This window comes from Dendropsophus ebraccatus, chromosome 9 (genome assembly GCF_027789765.1).
Source record: "Dendropsophus ebraccatus isolate aDenEbr1 chromosome 9, aDenEbr1.pat, whole genome shotgun sequence".
Classification (NCBI taxonomy): Eukaryota; Metazoa; Chordata; class Amphibia; order Anura; family Hylidae; genus Dendropsophus; species Dendropsophus ebraccatus.
In genome coordinates, this window is record NC_091462.1 from 78,804,999 (window position 1) to 78,829,020 (window position 24,022).

Genomic DNA, 24,022 nt, shown 5'->3' on the forward strand with positions numbered 1-24,022 from the left:
AGCACTATGCTCGACTGAGCATGCTTACTCAACACTATCAAGTGGCTTTTAAAGGTCCTAGTTTGCCCTTTAGAATCTTCAGCAAATACCAGTCTGTTAGGGTAAAAGGTGACATGAACTGTCTAATCTCTGATTCATTACAGAACAAAGTTTCTCATTATTTTCTGTCTGTTTTAGGTTATGCAATTTCCTCATGTGATCTATTATTTTTTTGGTTATGGGCATCGAGGGTTGTAAGTAGAACTGGAGCAAACATATTTTTTGCCAATAGGCATATTGTTTGAATTAGAGTAGGTAGTCCCCTTGCACAGTATGTCTATGATTATTTCGTTTCCCTTCATCATAATGGCAAAAGATGTGCAGCTTTGAGGTTAGAGGCATTGTGATACCCCAAAAAGAATCATGGATCATTTTTATATTAGTGTTTTTTTCCAGACACAAATTTTGCATGGCATAATTTCGATCTAAATAACAAACACCACAAAAAAAAAAAAAAAACACACAATAAAATAGTCTCCGTTCTTTACTGCAGGGGCGGCATTGCATTGAATTCAAGGCTTTGCAACCCCTGCAGTAAAGAACGGACGCTGATTCTATTGAAATCAGTGTCCATTCTTTAGTGCAAAATTATGTTGCGTGAACATAGCCTCTGTTTACATATCGTGATGTTAACGCCCGTTCTAAATAATGTACCTGCCTATTATTTCTGGATGCTGTTCAGTGTACAACGTTTGAAAATAATAGCTGTATACACAATGAAATGTGGGGCAGCGTCCGCACATCACATTGAGGTGAATGGCTAATTGATTTTCGGGCACATCCGACACATCCGACAGTACCTGCAAATCAGTAGTACAATAAGAATGTTCCTGCTAGAACGTACTGAATGCAGCCCGGTGGCCAGCAGTTTCACGGCGTCCATTGCTATTCAAGGGAGGCTGTTCAATGTCGTGCGAACATAGCCATAAACAATAAAGTGCTATTAACCTGCCCCACACAGAAGCTAGGTTCACACACCATCTTTTTTTTACAGTTTGAGGACATCCATCATTTTGAGGCCAAATAATGACTGTTATTGTGCAGTGACATCCATGATTTCAAAATAACGACCAGTATTGTGCAATGACATCCATGATTTCAAAAGAATGGCTGTCATTTGGCTTCAAAATGACAGACTTTTTTGTACCATGCCTGCGAAGAGGTTGAGTGAAAAAAAAAAAAATAACATACACTTACCTCCCTGGTTCCTGTGCTGCCACCCAAACTCCACCAATTTGGTCTCCATTGTGCTGAAGCTTCTGGGTTCAGGACATGACTAGGGATGAGCGAACCGGCCGAGGTTCGGGTTCATATGAAACTGAACTATCGGTTTCTGATTCCCGCTGTCTGCCTGGTCCATAAAGAGGGTGGATACAGGCTGAGGACCGCTGAGAAAACTGGGATACAGCCTATGGCTATGGTTGTATCCCAGTTTTACAGGCAGTCCTCAGGCTGTATCCACCCTCTCCACGGAGCTAGCAGACAGTGGGAATAAGAAGCCGAGAGTTCAGGTTCATACAAACCCGAACCTTAGCCGGTTCACTTATCTCTAGACATGACGTAGCAGGCCTGCACAACCAAAGAGCTGCAATGTGGCTTGTCTGCATGTGTCAGAGGGGAAGTGTACTGCATACATGTCAGCACTAAGATTATTGAAGTAAATGAAATCTAGCTATAGAGTATGTTCACCAAACATTTTTTGAGTCAAAAATATGGACATATTTTGATCATTATGGCTGTAAATAATGATCATTTCTTCCAGCTGTAATTATCAAAATACACTAGTATTTTCACTTCATAAAATGTTGTGTGAACACACCAGTAAACACAATAGATTAGGTAATGTACTTGAAGGTTTTTTTTTCCATGTTGTATCTGTTACTATAATAAACTTCTATAAAGATGCAACTGCTATAGAAATAAAAATAGAGGGCATTGGACTCCTATTTCCCTATTTGTCATGTTCCTGGAAATGAGACACATCTAGCGGATAGTTCAGCATATGCTGTGGCCTCTTAAAGGGGTTTTCTGGGCAAGATTATTTGTTTTAAATGCTTACAGGTGTGATAGATAAAAGAAAGATAAAAAGAAGCCATATTGACCTTCCCAGATCCCCCATTGCTGCCATTAGGTTGACGTCTGGTCACCACTGCTCAGTACTTCTTCATGGCTTCTGTAGTGTTTCTTTTGTGAAGAGAATGGCCGCTTTACCAATAACCAATTACCAAAGGCATTTTCTTTAGGACCTTTAAAAATGACCGTGAGCAACATCACAGGAACTATGAGGAAGCAGAAAGCAGCAGGGACCAGCTAATAACAAGATAGCAGTGAGGAGTGATTGAGACATAAGAGTATGAACTTTTTTTTGTTTTGTTTTGTTTTATTGGAACTGGCAAAGAAAAAATAAAATAATAATAAAATAACAATAATAATAAAATCTTCCTGTAAGGTTTACTATAAAAGGTGGCACCAGTGTATAGATAAGATGGGATCAGCTCATTTACAACAAAGCTCATTCTCTCCCCTCCCTGCACACCAATCTCAGCACAGATCACAGAGCATTTGTAGAAAACTCTCCCATAAAAGTCAATAAGGGCTTTTCCTATTGATTCTATGTAGCTCTAAAGTATATATCTAAATAATGCTAAAAGCAGCTCAGACAAGATGGTTAACCCCATAATAATGGTAATATTTGACAAACAGGAGTTAGAAATTGAGTAGAAAAAAAACTTGTTTCAGTAAGCTGAGCAAATATCTGCAGCAGCAACTGACATGTGAATAATTACTTGTATTACTTTCCCTTAGATTGATTACAGTAAGTGGAGGTTGTTGACACATGATTATCAAGCAAATAGTTCAATTAGTCATTGGAGCATTACTTTGCCATTCTATGCTTCCGCCTCAGATAACAAAATGTTGGAAATATATTTGCATTGAATCTAAAAATCTTTATATAAAAAAAGAGTAAATAAGGGATATCTTTCACAGTATATAAACTTCTGGAGCAGTTCTGTTCATGCATCTGTGTACAGATCTTTGCATTTAAAGGAAATATTCCACTCAAACATAACTTTTTATATGTTGCTGCCTATGGTGACACTTACAATTCATTCTATACTTGTTAATATCTATTCAGTCTCCTTACCCTAGTTCAAAACTGCGTTTTTTTTTGTTGAAGACAAAAAAACTGTTGTGAGCTTTTCTCTCTGTCTCCCCTTCCTCCTCCCTCCCTTCTGAGAAGGCTGGTGTAAACAAGTCCCTATCTGCAACTTTGTAATGCCAGGATGGATAATCAGCAACGTAACATAAAAATAACCCTCACAGCATTACATAGGCACTTGTTTACATCAGTCTTCTTGGAAGGAGGAGGAGGGGTAGACAAGAGAATAGCTTACACACAGTTTTATGTGTCTTCAGCAGAAGGGAGCAGCTCAGAACTGGGAGAAGGAGACTGAATAGATAATAACAAAAATGGAATGAATTGTTAGTCTCACCATGGGCAGCAACATATGAAATGTTACATTTGAGTAAGATACCCCTTTAATCTTTGTGTTGTGATATGGTTCAATAAATGTGAGGAACAGGTTTAATCTCACATTTAGTGAAAGCTTTACATGTTTTATCTAGTAGAAGGTATTTATACTGCACATTTTGCTAAGTTTGGTCACAGCTCTTGTCACTCTTAAATATGTAAACTACACTGCGGAAAGAAAGAGTAGAAGATAGAAACACCTGAACATATAGTGAGGGCAACCACAATACCACAATATTGAAGTCAAATTGCAGGTACCAGCATATTTACTAATGTTGTGCGACACAAGTCTTCCAAAAACCCGTCAAACCTGTCATTTTTGTCCAAAAACGCACCAAGCTGCCTTGTCGTCGGTGTGTCCTTCAAAACCTTCTTTTTTTCTGATGTTTTTTTCTTTTGTTAAAACCAACCACTTCTAGTGTGGCAGGATGGTCGGGTTTTAGTTTTGCCTTGTGAAAAACCTAGATTTACTAGGTGCCACGCAAGTAGCCATGTCTTGCAAAGAAACTGCAGTTGAGCGCTGATCCCACTGATCCCCACTCAATTTTCTATGGACACAGATGACGGAAAATCATTTAATGTAAAAGGACCCTTAGACAAGAAAGTGTACAGTCTGAGGCTGCGTTCACACTACGTATATTTCAGTCAGTATATGTATATTTCAGTCAGTGTTGCAACCAAAACCAGGAGTGGATAAAAAACACAGAAAGGCTCTGTTCACACAAAGTTGAAATTGAGTGGATGGCCGCCATATAATGGCAAATATTTGCTGTTATTTTATAACAACGGCTGTTATATTGAAATAATCGCAGTTATTTACTGTTATATGGCGGCCATCCACTCAATTTCAACATTGTGTGAACAGATCCTTTCTGTGTTTTTAATCCACTCCTGGTTTTGGTTGCAATACTGACTGAAATATACGTAGTGTGAATGCAGCCTCCGGCTACGTATATTTCAATCAGTGTTGTGGTCCTCATATTGCAACCAAAACCAGGAGTGGATTAAAAACACAGAAAGGATCTGTTCACACAATGTTGAAATTGAGTGGATGGCCGCCATATAACAATAAATAACTCCCATTATTTCAATATAACAGCCGTTGTTTTAAAATAACAGCAAATATTTGCCATTAAATGGCGGCCATCCACTCCATTTCAACATTGTGTGAACAGAGCCTTTCTGTGTTTTCAATCCACTCCTGGTTTTGGTTGCAATATGAGGACCACAATACTGACTGAAATATACGTAGTGTGAACCAAGCCTAATGGTGCGTTTACACAGAGAGATTTATCTGACAGATCTTTGAAGCCCAAACCAGGAACAGACTATATACAGGGATCAGGTCATAAAGGAAAGACTGGGATCTATCCTCTTTTCAAATCCATTCCTGGCTTTGGCTTCCAAAATCTGTCAGATAAATCTTTCTGTGTAAACGCACCCTTAGTCAGATTTATCCAGCATAGTAATAACAGTAAAAAAAAAAGTACTTTATCCTTCAAAATATGTCAATGCTAAATCTTGTGACATCTTTATACATTTACCTGCTATATATTTTTAGTTATAGTTTATATTAAAAGTCTAAATATTTAGTTGATTTTTGTTTATTTTTAGGCCAGATAAAAAAAATTGAGTTTTAAGTGAAAATATAAAAAAAAAGTTCAGAATTTCCTCTGCACTTCTATTCAGAATTTACAGAGCTGAACTTTTTTTTCTAAGTGGTTGTCTCTCTTGCCACTGTCATAAACATTTAATTTCCACAGAAGACTTAATGGTAAGAAGAAGTGGTAAATGTGTCAGCTCATACATGTCATATGGGAAATGCTAAGATGATCCACTAACTAGAATTACATACTCATGTCCACTAGCTCCACTGGGATATTTTGAGTACGCCAATGTTTCTTTTATTTTAAACACAAAAAATTCCCAGATGGTCACACATTATTGAACTACACAGAGCCAAGTGTACATGATCTTGAAACAGTTTAGTGTCCTAAGGCTAGCACTACTGTGAAATTGAAGAGTGAGATGAAGAAAGAGAATGAAATATCAGAAGGCTGACAGCCCTCTATAGATGAGCTGGAGAAAATCACCTGTTGCTACAGAACAAACAAGGTCTTTTGCTTTAGCCATCAGCAAACATCTGCAAAAAAATAATAAAATAAAATAAAATTTTATAGTAATTTTTTACGAATACTAACTTGGACCAAGGTAGCACAATGAAGGCCCCACACCTATATAGTGGATTTAAAGTTACTTTTGTTGTCCCAACTGCCATTGCTGTAAATTAGTCCTGGTCCGAATGCACAGTACTTCCTGTTCAGGGTCCGCACAAAGCCTTTCAGAAAGCACACCACTGATTGGCTGAGGGGGAAACTCTATGTGACAACCCTGATCACAGTAGTGATGCTCATTAGGACTTGACCTCCATGACATTTTTTTAATCCAAATGAAGAAAGCGGTATTCCCAGAAAATAAAAATGACTGTTTGCCGGTAATGTTTCAACTTTTCTACAGGCTTTTGGCATTGGCTTCCTCTAAGACAGTGATTCTCAATTCCAGTCCTCAGGCCTCACCAACAGGTCATGTTTTAAGGATCTCCTTAGTATTTCACTGGTGATATAATTATTATACTCAGGTATTCTCACAGGTGCTCTTTGTATGGGAAATCCTCAAAACATGACCTGTTGGTGAGGCCTGAGGACTGGAATTGAGAAGCACTGCTCTAAGACATATACTGTATTGTAGCTCATTGACTCACACCAGCCACTGGGGGATAGGGTCAATATACAACTTCCCCTTTGTCTCTGTTATATATGCAGTAATGCAGCCTACATATAGATTCATAATGATTTGACATCCTGCTGAGCTGTGGGCCGCTGATATTTTAACATGCAGGTAGTTTGAGTTTAAATGCATTCACACTATGATTCTGCCATACATGGGCCCTGTCAGAATTAGGCGCTGACATATCTGTGCAAGGCCTAGGATAGATCCAATTTACTTCTATGGCCAAAACTTAGTCAATGGGTTATTTCATGCACATATACCAGTTTTCACTGTCACTCAAAAGAGTATAAAAGAAAACTCGTATATGGGAAGTGCGAGAAATGACAATAAAGACAATCACAACAAAATGGAGCTATGTTGCATGACTGTGCACAAAGTTCTGTTACATTGAGGTATATATACTGCAAAACCTCTGAATGTGTCCTAGTATCTGGTGTCTGTGAGATGAGAAGGAGACCCACCATAGATGAGACATGTTTTTTCCAGCACTTTCTTCAATTACTTAGACTAAGCCCAAAATAATACACAAAACACATGCTACACACCGATTGCATACGACACATGTCAGACATGCTACCAGCACATACAGCATGCACATACAACAGTTCTGACACAACTGTCTAAAGAGAGACTAGCAAATCAGTCAGAAATTCGTTTCGTGAAGTTTGTGAATATTCACACAAATTTGCAAATATTCACAAATTGCATACAAACAAATTTCATTAAAAATAGTGGCGAGAGAGCATGTTCCTAAATGTTCATATGTTCTTACGAACATGCCAATAATTGTCTGTGTTCGCCGATACAAACAATTTGTTTGATGATCGGAATGGTTAGAACAATAATTTTCGAACATGCATTTGCTTATCTCGTGATGTATGAAACTGCGTAATATTCCCAAACTATGTAACATGCGCAACTGTGTAAGTGTAAGCTGTGCGTTCACTATGGCGGCCACCATGTTTGGCGAATTTGCAAAGCAAATCTGGCGAATTTAAGAATTGCAATGAATTGAATTAAACGCCCGATTTGCTACGAATCGAAATTTGTCAGATTCACCTCTATATAGCATTCAAGATGTTTCTTACATGCACTTAATCCTTACGCTTCGTCCAATCAGCTGCAGGCCCTTCTGTGATGTCAGCACCTCCGCCTCACCCTCTGTATAAGGCGATTTGTTAAAGGAGGTGGCCAGTCGGCTGTGTGTGGAGAGAGCAGGATGGCAGCAGGCAGTTAGAGCAGAGCAGGTAGAGATTACAGAGAGGAGAGGATAGGAGGGCTGATTATGGGTGATTGTCTCTTGTAGCTGCCAAACAAGTGTCCAATTTACCAAGTAACTGGGTACCTATAGGAATTCACTGGGACCAGTAAAGACACAGTCCATATTATTCACTCACCGGACACTGAAAACTCCTATTGAGTTATACCAATTTACTGGGATCAGGGGATGAAGAGTGTGTTTTCTATCATCAGTGCTTGCACTTTACTCCTCATGTGTTATACAAGTTTGGTTTCACACTGAACTGATTGTGCGCTTTACATAATCAGTGGTTGCACTCCATTCCTACTGTGTTATACAAGTTTGGTTTCATTACTGAACTCAGTGTGCGCTTTAATCAGTGCTCACTCTCCTACTGTGTTATACAAGTTGGGTTTCATTAGATCGGATGATTGACTGGCTGATTGACTTTTTTTTTATTTTATTTAGATTTTCCATTTTTTTTGACACTTTTACAAGATCATTTGTCATGCTCTTATAGTCCCAGTATTGTAGCTACTATAGTTTGGCTGTTTTACTAAAATTTGTTAAGATTCAATTTGCGAATATTAACAAATTTGACCTAAAAATTCACCAAGTGTATGGCAGTGAGAGAGAAGTCCTTTCTAACAGCACAATATAGAAATGGTGGATGTCAGGAAGAGGTTGGTTATAAATGATGTAACACTCCAGTCTTAGCCGGCTCTATATAAAAAGAATGTGCCGTCTCTCCTGACATATCTGTTTTATATTCCCCATGAAATAACAATGCTGACGTTTCTGTGTTGTACCGTTCCTCTATTATCCATTGTTTCCGTTCCTCCTGTTAATGGGATGTTTCCCTATCTGGTGTTATCACTCTGCACTTATTATACAACCTCACAGTGTATAGGGACTTGCCCCACTCCCACAAATTGATTCCACCCTGCATTTCTGGGTGGAATAACCAAGAGCTGACATTCATTTTACCATAATAATGGAAATCTTGCATTGCCCTTATAAGAGCTCTCTTAACTCAAGGCAAACATTGCATTGTTGTTTATATTCTATATAGGCCGGACTTTCTATTCTAATCTGTTTGGGCAGAAAATAGTATAATAAGTCCTTTTTTAAATACATCACCGCACACCAAAGAAGGTCAAAGAGACTGTTCCATTATACATTCATGGATTCTGGCCTTATATTTCCATTCAGTGTGTTGTATGGGAATACATTCTATGTAATGAGATGCAGAGTTGTTACTGTGTTTTCTTATGAGGACAATTATTGAGCTTGTCATGGGCGGTAAATGTTTTATTCCATGTTCATTCCATTTCAGTGTCTTACCCGGATCTGTATGTTACATAAATCACCAGAAGACTATGAAGAAAGAGTCTTATAACAGTCCTCTATTCTTATCATTCATTCCTTTATGGTCAAAAAATAAAATAAGGGTCATGAGCAAAGCTGCAAGGCTTCATTCCTGGCTGTTACATTACTTGGTAGAGTTAATTCCGCAGAACAATTGTTCTTGCAACCGTCTTTTAACCGTCCTTTAGAATAGTGCTTGTTGGCCTGTCCTAGATGTGGCTCCCAGGAGACAGATTATATACATATGATGTGGTTTTGCCCTTGTGTTAAAGTCTTCTGGGAAGATGTATGTAAGGAAATTCTCCTGCGTCTACACTGTGAGGTCACGTTTACGTTTCTTATTTTTATTTTCGGCAGATATGTTAATGGTTCATCCTTGAAGTAGGAAAATTATTGTAAACTTCTGGTTTACCGCAGAATGATAATTCTAAAAGCATGGCTGCAGATAGGGTTACACCATTATTAGCCTGGAAGAAAACATATATGTTTATCCCATGCAGATCTATGCTATGTTCACACTACGTATAAGTACAGCCGTTGTTGCCATTGGCAACAAAGGCTGTACTTTATGAGCAGGGGGACACTGCCTCTACTTCAATGGGATCCCGGCCTGAGCGTATACACATCGTATACGCTCCAGCCGGGATCCCGTGGGGCACCGCAAAGAACTGACATGTCGTAGGAAACCCTGTCAGTTCACACAATGCTTCATTGTGAGCTGCGGGAGGTTCTGATGCGGGCGCCCGTTCATGCGCCTGCATCAGAACACTGCGGCCGGAAAGATCACCCGGCCGGTACTTAAGTAAGGGATGATCCAGGCAGAGACCGGCCGTTCCGTGACCTGGACGGGTCACGGAACGGCAGGTCAAATACGTTGTGTGAACATAGCCCTAAAATGAATTTAGGATCATAACATAGATGGCCTATTCACAGGATGTTAAAGTGACTCTGTAACCACAATCCCCCTCCCCCACCCCAAAAAAAAAAATACTAGTACCTTTGGATTGCTGCTTTTAATCCAAGATCTGTCCTGGGGTCCGTTCGGCAGATGATGCAGCTATGTCCTAAAAAACAACTTTTAAACTTGCAGCCCTGTGTAAAATTGGCATGGTCTACAGTGTCTATGCCCTAGGCCTGCGACGCCCCCTCAGTCCCTCCAGCATGCCCTCCTCATCATTAGGAATGCCCCAGGAGGGATTTCTCCTATTCATCACTTGTCTGAACACTGAACAGATGCCTTAAAGATCCAGCACATGTGCAGTGTTTAGACAAGTGAGGATTAGGAGAAATCCCGCCTGGGGAGGGACAGAGAAGTGGTGCAATCCTAGGGCATAGACATTTTAAGCCTGGCCAGTTAAAAAAGTTGTTTTTTTAGGACAACAACTGCATCACCTGCCGAATGGACTCCAGGACAGATCTTGGATTAAAAAGCAGCTTTCCAAAGGTACAAGTGTTTTTTTTTTGTTTGTTTTTGATTTGGGGGGGGGGGGCATATATTGGGTACAGAGTCGCCTTAACATCCTGTGAATAGGCCATTTATGTTATGAACCTAAATTCATTTTAGGGCTATGTTCACACTACATAACAGACCGGCCATTCCGTGTCACGGAACGGCCGGTCTGTGCCCGGATCATCGCGGTCGGTGCTTAAGTCATCAGCGCGCGCCCGCATCAGAGCTTCTTATAGCGACGGAGCTGCTTGCTTCACTGTGTGAACTGAAAGGTCTTTCTGCGACCAGAATTCACTGAATTCCGGCCGCAGAAAACTGACATGTCATTTTTTCCGGCGACGCATGGGAACCTGGCTGGAGTGTATACGATGTGTGTACGCTCTGGCCGGGATCCCATTGAAAATAAGGCTATGTTCCACCCGGCCAAACTACGGCCGTAGTTCTGCGGCGAGAATTATGGCCGTAGTTTTTCGTAATGTGAACATAGCCTAGATCTGCATGGAATAAACATATATCAAGCACATACTGTATATATACTGTATATATATCAAGCATATAGAAAGCACAGCAGAAAGCTCCTAAAAAATCTTGCAGGTGGGGGGACTTCCTTCAACACAAGCCATAGTATGAAACTTGGAAGACACTAACACTGCAGTCTATGGCGCTTCTAGAAGTTCCAACACTAATATGTAAAGAGAAAGAGACAAGGTAGAAGTGGGTTAAAAAAAAGCAATGTTTTTCATTAGTGAAGTTCATGCCTCAGAAGATCCAGGCGTCATAGGAAGTGCGAGGAGGAACAACAGGGTAGTAAATGAGATTTTTCTAAATTAATGTTTCCAGCTTTTTTTTTTCTCCTCCAACATTGAGTGACTTCATTATTTTTCCATCTGTTTGATCTGGAAAATATATTTATTATTGTATATTAATTAATTCATATTAGTATTATTAAAAGACTTTACATTCTGTGTAAGATACAATTTAGTAAACCACATTGTGTTACATCTGTGATTTATGTATTTGACGCAAAGGTAAGAATGTAAGATAAACACTTTTTTTTTTTTTTTTTTTTTACTCTATAATCACTATTTGGGTTTGTACAGCTATAATATGGAAAAGCTTTATGTGTAGTTACATACAGTAAAAGAGAATCTACACTTCAAGCCTGGAAATGAAAGCCATGTCTTTTCAGTATTGCCCAGCAGATGGCACTGTTTATACAATAAAAAGTCATCATACTCCTTATAACTCAGTTGTCCTACAAACAAATCTTAAAGATTAGTTTTGGTATTATCCAGGATTACAAATCACGGCTACTTGCCACTTGGACAAAAGTAGTTAAAGTGTTTTGGTTCTTTTTTTTTTTTTTAACTAGTGTAAAACTATGTTAAAAATGATTGAAATCTGACAAGCTGCTGAAATGGTTTACATTACAGATCTCTTAAATAACAGGGTAAGAACTAGTTACAGGAGCAGAGTAAAGTAGGGCACCGCTCCCGCACTGGAACTGTGCAACTCTGTAAAGGTGTAATTAATGTTTGGTGTCTTGGAACCATCTAACTAATAAGCAGTATGGGATGTTACATTCATGAAATACCTATGTCACAATACTAAAGCCTACCGAGCGTCCTCTGTGATTATACAGTATGTCTTTGAATTGTTCTTTTGTATTTTTAAAGTAGAGTTTTCAGCTGTTCCTGGGTTATTCTAGTCTCTTACCTAATATATATATATATATATATATATATAGAAGCTGTCACCGCAGACCTTGATGGTCTGTCCCTAAAGCTTTGGCACTCTATAGGTAGCCTAGGAAATGCTGGATGATCATGCTTTGGAGCTATTCATTCTTTTGCAGATTTGTTTTAGAACAGTTACAAAAATAGAACTTAAATGATAACTCATCTAGGGTATACGGTATTCTAAGAGGTGGCATGGGGCACCAGAAGATATATTTTCAATAGCATTTGGAATTGTATGCCCTGGACCACCAGGGATATTACTGATATCCCTTAAAGCGACTCTGTACCCACAATCTGCCCCCCCCCCCCAAACCTCTTGTACCTTCAGATAGCTGCTTTTAATCCAAGCTCTATCCTGTGGTCTGTTCGACAGGTGATGCAGTTATTGTCATAAAAAAACAACTTTTAAACTGGCAGCCCCGTGCCCTTTGGCCGTGGCTTAGTTTGTGTATGCATTAGGCTGGCACAACCTCCCCGTCCCTCCTCCCCACCATTTTTCCTATTCCTCTGCAGTGAAAACTACACAGGTGCCTTAACGATCCAGCCCACATGCCGGGCTGACACAGCTAATGAATAGGAGGCAATCTGCCTGGAGCATTCCTAATGATGAGGAGGGTGGGGAGGAGTGACAGAGAGGTTGTACCAGTCTAATGCATACACAATTTAAGCCAAGGCCAAAGGGCACGTGCTGCCAGTTTAAAATTAGTTTTTTAGGACAATAACTGTATCACCTGCTAAACGGAGCCCAGGACAGATCTTGGATTAAAAGCAGCTATCTGAAGGTACAAGCGGTTTGGGGGGGGGGGGGGGGGGGGACAGATTGTGGGTACAGAGTCACTTTAACAGCCAGAGACCACCAACTTTACCATTAACTTTTATTTTTACTATTGACTCATTATATGGGGGACACATTTACACTGAATGGCGATTTTTTTAAGCAATGAATAGCAATGTTGTGCGGGAAATATAAAGTAGTATGTGGCGGGCACTATGGAGTACTATTACTTAGGTAGTACATGAAGGTTGAAGGCATTATTTTTTATATACTGTATGGAGCTATATGTATATATTTATGTACAGGTAGACTGACAGGTGGAGTGCACACTACTTAACCACCCAAAACCTATACATATTCTATGCTGGACATATAATAGGCCTAGACTGACATACAGTACACTTTCTTTTATTTGTTTTGTCTTTATGGAAAATCAGTAACATGGAAATAATCTTTACTAATCAATTGACAATACATATGTCAATAAAATGTAACTAAAACAGAGAAATGATACAAAGCACTAGAAGTCACAAGATAGATGGACACAAGTTACTGCTGCCTGAGGCAAAACCTTAAATGGACATAGGTATTAATAAAGATTATTTACATAATGTCCAGCATTGCATATTATAGGTTCTGTGTTAGTTTTTATATAGGAAATATTTCACGTTGGTTATTTTTACAACACATACCCTTATATCCCTTACCATTGCGCCCCACTTTTCTGGCCACCTCTAAGTTGCGTTCTCTGTATGTAATGCTGCGGGATAAGACTCACCAGGGGCTGCGTCATCCTTTCTGCTCCTTTGCTGTACTGCTGCTTGTATATTCCGGCACCTTCTTCTTACTTCTGCTGCCATGACATGTCTGGCCACCAGGGTGCGCAGGTAGCCAACTGCTCCTGATTTATAGAGGTGGCTTGTCTCCAGCTGCTACTGCCATCTGCCAATCCAGAGCTACCTGCCCCCATTAAAACCACCGCCACCTGACATTTTCTTTGCCTGAGCGTTGTTGGAGTTGCAATCCAAGCAAAAGTATCTGTCTATTGTTTTTGCTGTGTTTCTGTATATTGTGACTCCTGCCTTTTTTTGGATCATGTTTTCTGCTTGACCTTTATCTGTGCTACCTGCCTCTGACTATAGCTGATTTAGATTGTCCGACCTGCCTCTAACGCCACCTGCCCTGACCCTTATCTGTCTGACTACGATAGCCGTCTTATCCCTGGTACTGCGCAGACTCTCCTGCTGATGGCTTGCTGACCACGCATACTCAGCCTGTTCCTTGTTGCCTTGCACTGACTCAGTAGGGTTCTTGGGAACCAGCTGTTGCTTACACCAGTACCACACTTCTAGCCACAAAAGTCCAGCTTCTGCATTCTGGAGGGTGAAGTGTGAAGACCTAGAGGGCACTTAGACTCTCCTCCCTAGTGGGCCCAAAGCCAAACTGGTTGAGTAGCACAGTGGGTCCACATTTGCTGTCTGTTACACTAAGTTTAAGCCATATTATAGCTTCTTTTTATTGTTTTAAACATATATGTCTCTACTGTATATTGGAAACCAAGACAAAGCAATGCTGTATCTTAATCGTATAGTTCCACTAAAGCTACTGATCTGCTGTCCTTTATTCTTCTGATTTCCAATGGCTGCAGAACATAAGTTTTGGGAAATCATCTGACTAAAGACAATTGAGTGCTAACTGGACTATCATTCAATTCCCTTTTGTCTCCTGTTATCACGGAGAAGGCTGGTTGATTGGGATCCTGCAGCATTTAAGAGCAAAGTCTTGTTCTTTCCTTTGCTATCGGTATCCCACAGCCCACCGTTTTGGATGAGTTGCTGTGAGCTTTTTTAATCTTCATTGTAAAACAACTTCCCAAAGTCATGTAAACATGAAGTCTAATGGTGTTAGCCTCATATGCGGCCACAAGATATATGGGTAAAGCACCCTTGCTTCCTACCATTTGTTTATACCTAAGATAGCAGCAGGTGCAGTAGAAGAATTTCATGGTCAGTATGTTGGAAATGAATCAATATATGTGAGGCAGACACCCCACTGCAATAGTGATGAATTTGTCGGGCAGACAGCTTATCAATAGGAGAAGAATTCGAGCATTGATGTTAAGACGTGCTATGACTAAAGCCAATGAAAATAAAGCATATACAGGGGTAATGACATTGTAAAATTCAACTTCCCCAACTCAGAAGGCTTTGGAAGGTGTTGTGCTGCTCCAGATGTGAACACAATCAGACCGCAGGCATTGTAGATCAAAGGCTTCATATTTATTAAATAAAACATTTTAGTACAAAAAGTCACCAATAGGTGGCACTGCAGCAGTAACAGTATTTTATTTGCATAAATTGAGGCTTGTACAAGTATGGTGATCAGCAGTTTTTTTTTATCAATAGTGTGACCTCACTCATCTCACTGTGATTGTAATGGCTGAGTATGTGGATCTGCTGGACCAAGTCAAGTGGTGGAGAAAGCCATACCATGGAGCAGAGTCTAAGGAGCCGCTGGCCTTTACCAGAGACCGCTGCAAGGCAGGATGGGCTTGCTTAGGCAAGCCCCACCCAAGTCACTACCCCTAGTTTGATTTGCTTAGGGACCTATTACACCAACAAATTATCTGACAGATTTTTTGAAGCCAAAGCCGGAAGTGGATTTGAAAAGAAGAGAACTCTCAGTCTTTCCTTTACGACCTGTTCCCTGTTAATAGTCCATTCCTGGCTTTGGCTCAAAAATATCTGTCAGATAATCTGTTGGTGTAATGGGGCCTTTATGGTGGTGGGCGAGGTGCACAGAGAGCAACAAAGACAGGGTGCCGCCAGGAACAGCTACAGGTGCAGTAAAATGGGCAGGAACAAGCCTGGGAACACTTTAATGGGGTAGGGAGACAGAGACTCCAACAGAGGAAGAAGGGAGCCAATTTAGGGTGTACTGGCCTTTTAAATTTTATTAAGGGGGTCCTAGGAGGCAGAGATGTGAACCAGCGAAGAGGAGGAAGAACAAGAAGAGGTGAGAGAAGCTGCAGTGGGGCCAAGCTGTAGGCAAACCCACGCCCATCATTAGGGCATCTTTGACAATGAATTCTGGTTATGGGAGCTTCTTGAAGGACCAGGTGTTTAAACAATTTAAGCGGCTGTGGTGGTGAAAAAACGGTGTAGATTTTTTGCCTTTGCCTGTGCCTGGCAAGGGACCAGCCAGCGCTACTAAGAGGCGCACACCTCCAGTGCTTCAGCATGGGCCGGATCTCGGTAAAAGGACTGCGGCACCAGCCTCCCCTTGCCGGAACCGTTCAATTCATATGCAACACTTAAAGCGAATTTACCTGATACATTTTCTTTAAGACTGGCGTACAAGTACATTACAGTCTTAATCAATCTCCCACATGGTGTTTTTTTTTAGTAAGAGTGAAGGTCATGTGGGATCCCCTAGAACTTTAGAATCCTTGTCAATGACTTTGCCTCCTTATCTAGCTGCAGCTACTTCTGTCTTTCAAATAGTTGGGTGGTTCCTGCCTTTTAAATCTTTGACACCCTGTTTATATAAGCTAAAACTGTATCAGTCTGAATTCAGGCACACTTCTACTGTTTGCTAAGATGAGAGTCAATTATCGATTGTTTTTCTGTAGCCCTCAAGGTCACTCTGCTCTGACACAGACACATGACAAAAACATCTCAATTATTTCCAGAATCGTACAGTGAACAGAATTCTTAAGTTATTTTCACAGAAATTTTTTTTTCTACTCCATTTAAAAAGCTGGACAAATATGTTGTTTTTCAGTTTTATTAGAGGACTCAAACATCCTATTTAAGTAGACGAGAACAAGGAGCAGGTCCTTGCACAGCCAACATGCTGCTTTGTAGATAAAACTTGCGAAACTCAAAGATGCACTACTAAACTAGTGCTGGCACTCCTTTATTCCGAGGAATAGTGGCAGTCCCACACTGATCATAAAGTGGGGTCATATGTCAAGATTTTATAAGATTTTATTAGCCCTGTAAAACTTCTATTCATAAACACACAGAGAGGGATAAGGTCCAGAATACCAAGAAGTTTTGTGGAGTCAGTTTATTGGTTAGCATTTTTCAATATTAGACTTCATATTGGTCAGTTATCTGTGTATGGGCACCTTAACTGATGGAGCCACATAGACCGAGAATAGTAATGAAAGAGGGAGAAGAGAGCAGTTGTGTAAAGCATTCCTATTGTTCCTTTCAGTGAACTGTGATTAAATGGTAGTTCTATATGGATGTTGTCATTTAGTACTTCTCTTATTTAGTTAATAAACAAGTAATACTCAGAACCATAGTCTGACATACAAATGAGGCAAGCATTATCTTGATTCCTGGTGCTTTAGTATAATGCATACTAACTTCAGGAGTACTGTACAGTATCATAACACACTACACCGTACTACACAGTCTGATGACTAATGTAAGAAAGTACAGATCTGCTAGATTGGCGCTTGCTTACTGAGCCTAATACATAGCTCAATAATCATGCTGCAAGGGCTGCACAGACATCATTAGCAATGTCCGTGCAGCCCTTGCCTTCTAAAATACCAAACTTTCCATAAAATATCAAACTTTATATATACATGTCCACGTTCTCCAGTGTTCTTGCTTCCGTCCACTCCCCGAAGTTGCCACTGGAACTTCAGAGACGGTCTCTGCAGTGACAGGCCACTCAGCCGATCACTGGCCGAGACAGGACGAGTATGGACAGCTATGTATAAAGCTTTCTCTTTTTTTTTTTTTTTTTTTACATTGTCATCAGCCATTGGTCACACATTGCTAATAGAGGTAGAGATATGCGCCTGGCAGCTGATGATTTTTAGGCTGGATTAAACCTGTCCATGTTCTCCGGTGTTAGCCTCAATTCTACCTGCTCCTCGCAGCTGCTGCTGGAATTTCTGAGCCAGTCTCTCAAGTGACAGGCCACTCAGCCAATCATTGACTAAGACGGGACAGTGCTGCAGCCAGTGTTTGGCTAAGTGGCCTGTAGTTTCAGAAACTGGCTCAGAAGCTCCTGCGGCAGCTGCAGGGAGCAGGCAGAAGCAAGAACAACACCAGGGAACTTGGACAGATACAGTATGTATGAACACTGAATATAGTATAGCAGCACAGGCAAAAAGTAGAAAAAAATAATTAGTGCACGCCTCACCAGACTGGGCTCAATGTCCGAAATAATCCAATGAATTTAAAGGCTTGAGGAAGGCTACTGTGTATAGCCGAAACGTCGCAACATTGAGGTGTGAATAAAGGTCACAGTTTTTCACTCTACAAAGTGCTGTCTCCTTTAAATTCATTAGACATGTATGAACAGTCTATATATAGTAACCATCCATATATGACAGCTACATCATTGGAGCTTCCCCAGGAAAGTAAGTTTGTCTTTCTCTCCTCAACCACAGCTCCCTCCAGAGTGATGGTACTCCTGACAGCCCCCTTGCCTACATTTTAATACTAAACTGTGTGTTGGGTAACTGGCTGCAGTTCTGCCTTTCTGCATGGAGTTTAGAAAGAGAAAGTCTTGCGTGTATGCCTTGGGAGGCTTGGGCACTTGTCACGGTAGCTTGGAGTGGTGTTAGATCCACACCAGATTGTTGGCACCGCCACAGCACTAAGAGAGAGGATACCACAAGTATACAGAGGTGTGCAGGTGCAGATGCTCAAAGAGTAAACCAGAGTCCAGTGCGTTTGGCAAAAATAGGATACTTTACTGGAGATCAACTTAGTGCAAACAATACATGTGATGACAGTGCTGTAGATTATTACAATTCTTTACAGAAAACTTAGGTGCTGACAGTTGAGATAGAACTTGGAGTAGTAGGTGCTTTGCAGTAGAGAGAAAGAGGAGAGGAGTTGCCAGAGGGGCCCTGCCCAATGTAGTAAATATGCTCTGCCGGAAGAGTTGAAGTAATAGAAGAGGTGAAAGAGAATACTCGTACTTACGGATTACTGTTCTAGTCTTTTACTGCCTTATGCCCCCCAGTTGCGGGCTACCCATCCTAGGTGGGTAGTATGAGCCCCAGTCCGTGTTATCTGGGCAAAGCAGACTCCTGAGATTACCTAGTTGTCATTCACTGCGCAGTAGGATATGTAGACATTACATACCTTTGACCCACTGGGGTCAGTTCCTATAGCTTGGAGGCAACTGTCCTAAAGATTGTAGAGACGTTCCTGGTGTGGACAAGGTGATCCCTGTTTGGTTTCTCTCCCCTGATGTAACATGCACTGCATAGCTAAGTGGTTGCTTGCTTCAGAAAGGAAGTTGTGACTTCACAAACTTTGATCTACAATCACCAACTAATTCACTTCCTCCAAACCCTCCTGTGAGCCAAAGCTACATTCTTCTAAATAAAACTGTGTTGCCGTTCTTTGCACAGTGAGTGGATGGGATACTATAGTATATACGGGAAAATTCAAATGGGACTTCAATGATAAAAATGTTTTTAACTTATAGCCTAGAGATATGTCATAATATAAGAAGGGATTACCCCTTTAAGATACAGTATTTACCCAGTTCTAACTACCCGCAGTTCTACATTAATTGTTTTTACAGTATAACATTTACAAATTAAGGTAGCCATTGTGTGTGAATTCTTATGTTGCAGAGGTCATTTAAAGTCTAGAAGAACAACGCCGATGCTTTATTTAGTCTCTGCTTTGAGATATCAGTATGCATTTCAATTTTCTCCATTACATTTAAGGGCAAGCTGTTGAGTGGCAGAAGAACATAAAGACACTGTAGTTTAGTAATGAAACTGTCAGCGTCCTGTTCTGTTCAGGGCTGGTGATGGAATCTCTGCGTTAATCTCCTAAAATTACAGCAATAGACATATCAAGTAAACAGTGACACGAGTCAGCCCCAAAATGTAAGTTTGACTAGAACTACCTGAAGCTATGCTGAGTGAGAGCTATACTTAATCATTGTGTGGCTGACATCTCTATTTTCCCTGCCACTGAAAAAAAAAAAACACAAAGCATCAAGAAATGGCTAGGAAAATCAGTTAACAAGGAGCCGATTCTTCCCGTAATGTCAGCTACAGCTAGTGATAAATTCTTCCCATGATGATTTCGATATAAGACATCAATATGTTATTGCTACCTATTAGAGATATGCATTGCTGTTTAATGATAGCAAAGTGTGTTATGATAAACCTCTGTCATTAGAGACCGTTTATGTTATTGAATTGCATCAATAGCAATCCCTGATGTTATATAATGGCAAGTTTTAGTCATAGCAGCATTCTGATAATACCAAGCAGCCGAGGAGACCTATAAACAGCTTGCATAGTGAATGCCTAGAGTCATAAAATCAGGCATTGTTGTTGGTAGGTCTGCAGTACTAGACTCTGCAGAGCACCAGTCATCTCTTTTAGAGACCCTCCAGACATTACTTGTAGTGACGGGAGGACATCCTGCAATCAGGAAATTGCTGATGGTTACTAGTCATACTGCACAGTGCAACAAACAGTATGGCTTCAATTGTAAAGGTGAATTACTATCTATTTCAACCTAAAGCTGAATAATGATCTTATTTGGTTAAATAAAGTAATAGTTACAAATAAAAATAATAAACAATAGCTGATATTTGTATAGTCACCTCACCTCTAACCCTTTTCAAAAGGTCTGTGTCCTGTTCTCTTCTCTTAGCTGCGACCACAATACTGCTGCTGTCTTTCTCACTTGTAATTCTGATCCTGACCTCTAGGGTGTGCACATGCTCCTTCCATGGTTTACAGGCAGAGTGCACGCACCTAAAATCTATCACTTTCCAATACTACCTCAGCAACACCTACAGTATTTAGACTAGCTCCATCTACATCCTAGTTACTAAGTGGTGTTGTGGATCCATAGCACACATAGCCCTCCTATATGAAACTGTCTTTCTAGTGTCTGAGCTGGGTAGTTGATCCTGAACCTGCACTGCCTGTCTCGACCTTCTTGCCCGAAATGACTATACCTGCTTGTACATGATCTCTGTGCACCATATAGACTCTGTACTGCTTGACCTTGACTGCTGACTACACTTTTTGTGCCTTATTCCTGGAGGCCAACCATTACCCACACCAGAAATAAACTTGGGCAGTAACCTGGTACCCTCTAGCAGCAAAATTTCAGCTTTCACATCCAGGAGTAGAATCAGGGGTGAATTTCAATAAGGTTCTCAGACTTCATTCCTGAGCCGAGCCTGGCCCAAAGTCAAACTGGTTCAATAACATAGTGAGTTCACACTCTATGCCTTGTTATAATAAGACATGTAAGTGTATATGAACTATAAATGCAGATTATGTGTCCACTATAGGGCACTTAGAAATAACCATTTTTGGTTGTTGGATCTCCTTTGGTAACACGTGGCAAGACCATGTTAAGGGTTAATGTCTTTATAGGAATTACAATAGATGCAAAGGGGTAAAGAACGTTTTCTGTCGTGGGTGGTGTAAAAAGGCCTAGTTTGATCTTTGCTCTGAATATCCCCCTTTCCTATGTACACCACTAAATATATAGTAGTAGATGAATGTGTAATAGATGACTGTTTATTCTAACAGGTGGCAAAATGGGAGAACAAAAGTCTGGAGGTAAAATATCCTGTATGGCCAAGGATAACTGGGGCTCTGGACAGTGAACCGGATGACAACCATCTTAGTGTGGTCACTTTAGAGGAGGCTCCGTTTGTCATTGTTGAGAACATGGATTACCTCACAGGAACATGTGTAAGGAATACTGTGCCGTGTCGGAAATATATCAGGTTAAAGTAAGTAAATTTAAAAACACACCCACTCCGCAGTACAACTATTGTCTATATTGGCTGTTGGTTTTAGAGATTTTACAATATAAAGTATATCTTTAGACATGAATAGAGATGAGCGAACCGGGTTCGGGTTTGAGTCCATCCGAACCCGATCATTCGGCATTTGATTAGCGGTGGCTGCTGAACTTGGATAAAGCTCTAAGGTTGTCTGGAAAACATGGATACAGCCAATGACTATATCCATGTTTTCCACATAGCCTTAGGGCTTTATCCAACTTCAGCAGCGCCCGTTAATCAAATGCCGAACGTTCGGGTTCGGATGGACTCGAGCATGCTCGAGGTTTGCTCATCTCTAGACATGAACAATTCATGGGTAAAATATGTCCTGTTTTGCTTGCATTTTTAGCTGCCTAGAAAAAGACTAAATTATTGAGTTTTTTTTTTATTTTATTTTACTGTTCATAATTTTTTTTTTGCTTCAGGTTCATTATTTTTAAATTTTCTATGTATTTATAAGCTTCTTAGATTTTTGTGAGATTTTGAAGTGGTATTCCTACATCAGTAAAATATGGCTTCCATGCTCCCTTTGACCTGTAGGAGGTCAAAAACAGCTTAGATAGCTGTCTTATACAATTTACATAACTCCCTGTTGACTTTTATAGCAGTAAACAGTATAGCTCTGTAAGTTACCATAACTTCTGGGGTCAACAAATAAGCCACTGTAAGTTTCACAGAATGTGATTGTCATGTACTATAGGCAGATGACCAAAATGAAAGTGAAAAAAACTAAGCAAGCAGGGCGGTCATATGAAAGTTCACCGCATTACAATGTGCATCATGTAGCAAATAGACTCAGCTAAGGCATTAGTTGGGAGAACTTTCTTCATTTGTAAGAGTGGGACATTTTTCACAAATCTTCTCATACTTTGTTACTAAGAATCCCAATACATTTTTTATTCTCCATTGTTTCTTTGCTTTGCGTGTTCTAGCAATTCTACAACTGAGGGGACATATGTGAAAAAATGCTGCAAAGGATTCTGCATTGATATCTTGAAGAAGCTTTCAAAGACTGTGAAATTCACATACGACCTTTACCTCGTAACCAATGGGAAGCATGGCAAAAAAATCAATAACGTTTGGAATGGAATGATTGGTGAAGTAAGTTCTGTTAGGTAAAAGAACTCCTTAGTAAGAACTTGTCACAATAAGTATTAAGACTTGTGTTCTTGAAGATGGTAACTCACACCAGTTTTTTCCCTGTTCTCTTCATTGCCATTAATGGACCAGGTGGTTTATAAGCGAGCAGTTATGGCAGTGGGTTCACTCACGATTAATGAAGAGCGCTCGGAGGTTGTTGATTTTTCAGTTCCATTTGTCGAAACTGGAATTAGTGTTATGGTATCACGTAGCAATGGCACCGTTTCTCCTTCTGCATTTTTAGGTAAGATATGTCCTATCTTCAAGAGCAAAATACTTACATGTAAATGTAACTGAAATTGAGTCTGAGAATCCGTTTTCATGGAGTTGGGGTGGGATAGCGTACTGGAGACCCTACAGCACTAGGTAAAAGGGGTAGGGGAGACCGGATTACATAGACCATGGTAAAGGAGGCTTGGGTTAGACTGCATTGATTCCATCTATTAGTAACTGAATTGTATGTACACACACCCACAGTAGTCTTGTCAGTTGAAAAAATTACACATCTACCAGCTTTATGAATCATAGAACCAGAATTCAATGTCATGTAAATAATAACACAAATATTGATCATGTCAGAGTCTACATTTGTGTTGAGTGACCAGTAAGCATTGGACTCGTGGCTGGAGAAGTTTGATGCAGCCGTAGGAAGGTGTGAGAAAATATAGATACAACCAAGGCTGCATCAATGTCCTCCTGGCAGCACTTCATGGTACTGCACCTTTACCCTCTTCCTCCTAAAAAGCTAAATTGCTAATATTTGCTGCTTGATTTATGTCACGGACAAAGTTCTGTGTATCCATAGGCCTAGTACCATTGATGAAGATACAATAGTGCTTCAATGCATTAACTAGTGACAAAAACAATATTCTAAGCAATATCCCTTCCCAAAACCACCCTACATCTAACATACAGTACATGTATAACCTATTTTGCACCTTTTGCCTGTTTGTTTTCTCATACTTATCCACTCTGGACATCTAAAGTCATCTTCTCTCTGTCCTCTCTGACAATGCACTGCTCCCTCTTCCCCCCTCCCTTTGTAGACACAGGGAAACAGTCCCTGCGCAATAGTAATGACAGCAGTGGGCAGGAAAAAAGCTAAGGGGGCAAGTATACAAATGTACTAATC

At 40.3% G+C, this 24,022-nt stretch overlaps 1 protein-coding gene across 1 annotated transcript in view; it reads left to right on the forward strand.

Annotated features, from left to right (window-relative positions):
* GRIN2A (glutamate ionotropic receptor NMDA type subunit 2A) overlaps positions 1-24,022 on the forward strand; it is a 379,959-nt gene that overhangs the window by 309,784 nt on the left and 46,153 nt on the right. Inside the window, exons 7-9 of the mRNA XM_069983674.1 lie at positions 21,491-21,690; positions 22,683-22,851; positions 22,981-23,134. Of these exons, the coding sequence (XP_069839775.1) occupies positions 21,491-21,690; positions 22,683-22,851; positions 22,981-23,134 (523 nt within the window). The remainder of the gene's footprint in view (positions 1-21,490; positions 21,691-22,682; positions 22,852-22,980; positions 23,135-24,022) is intronic.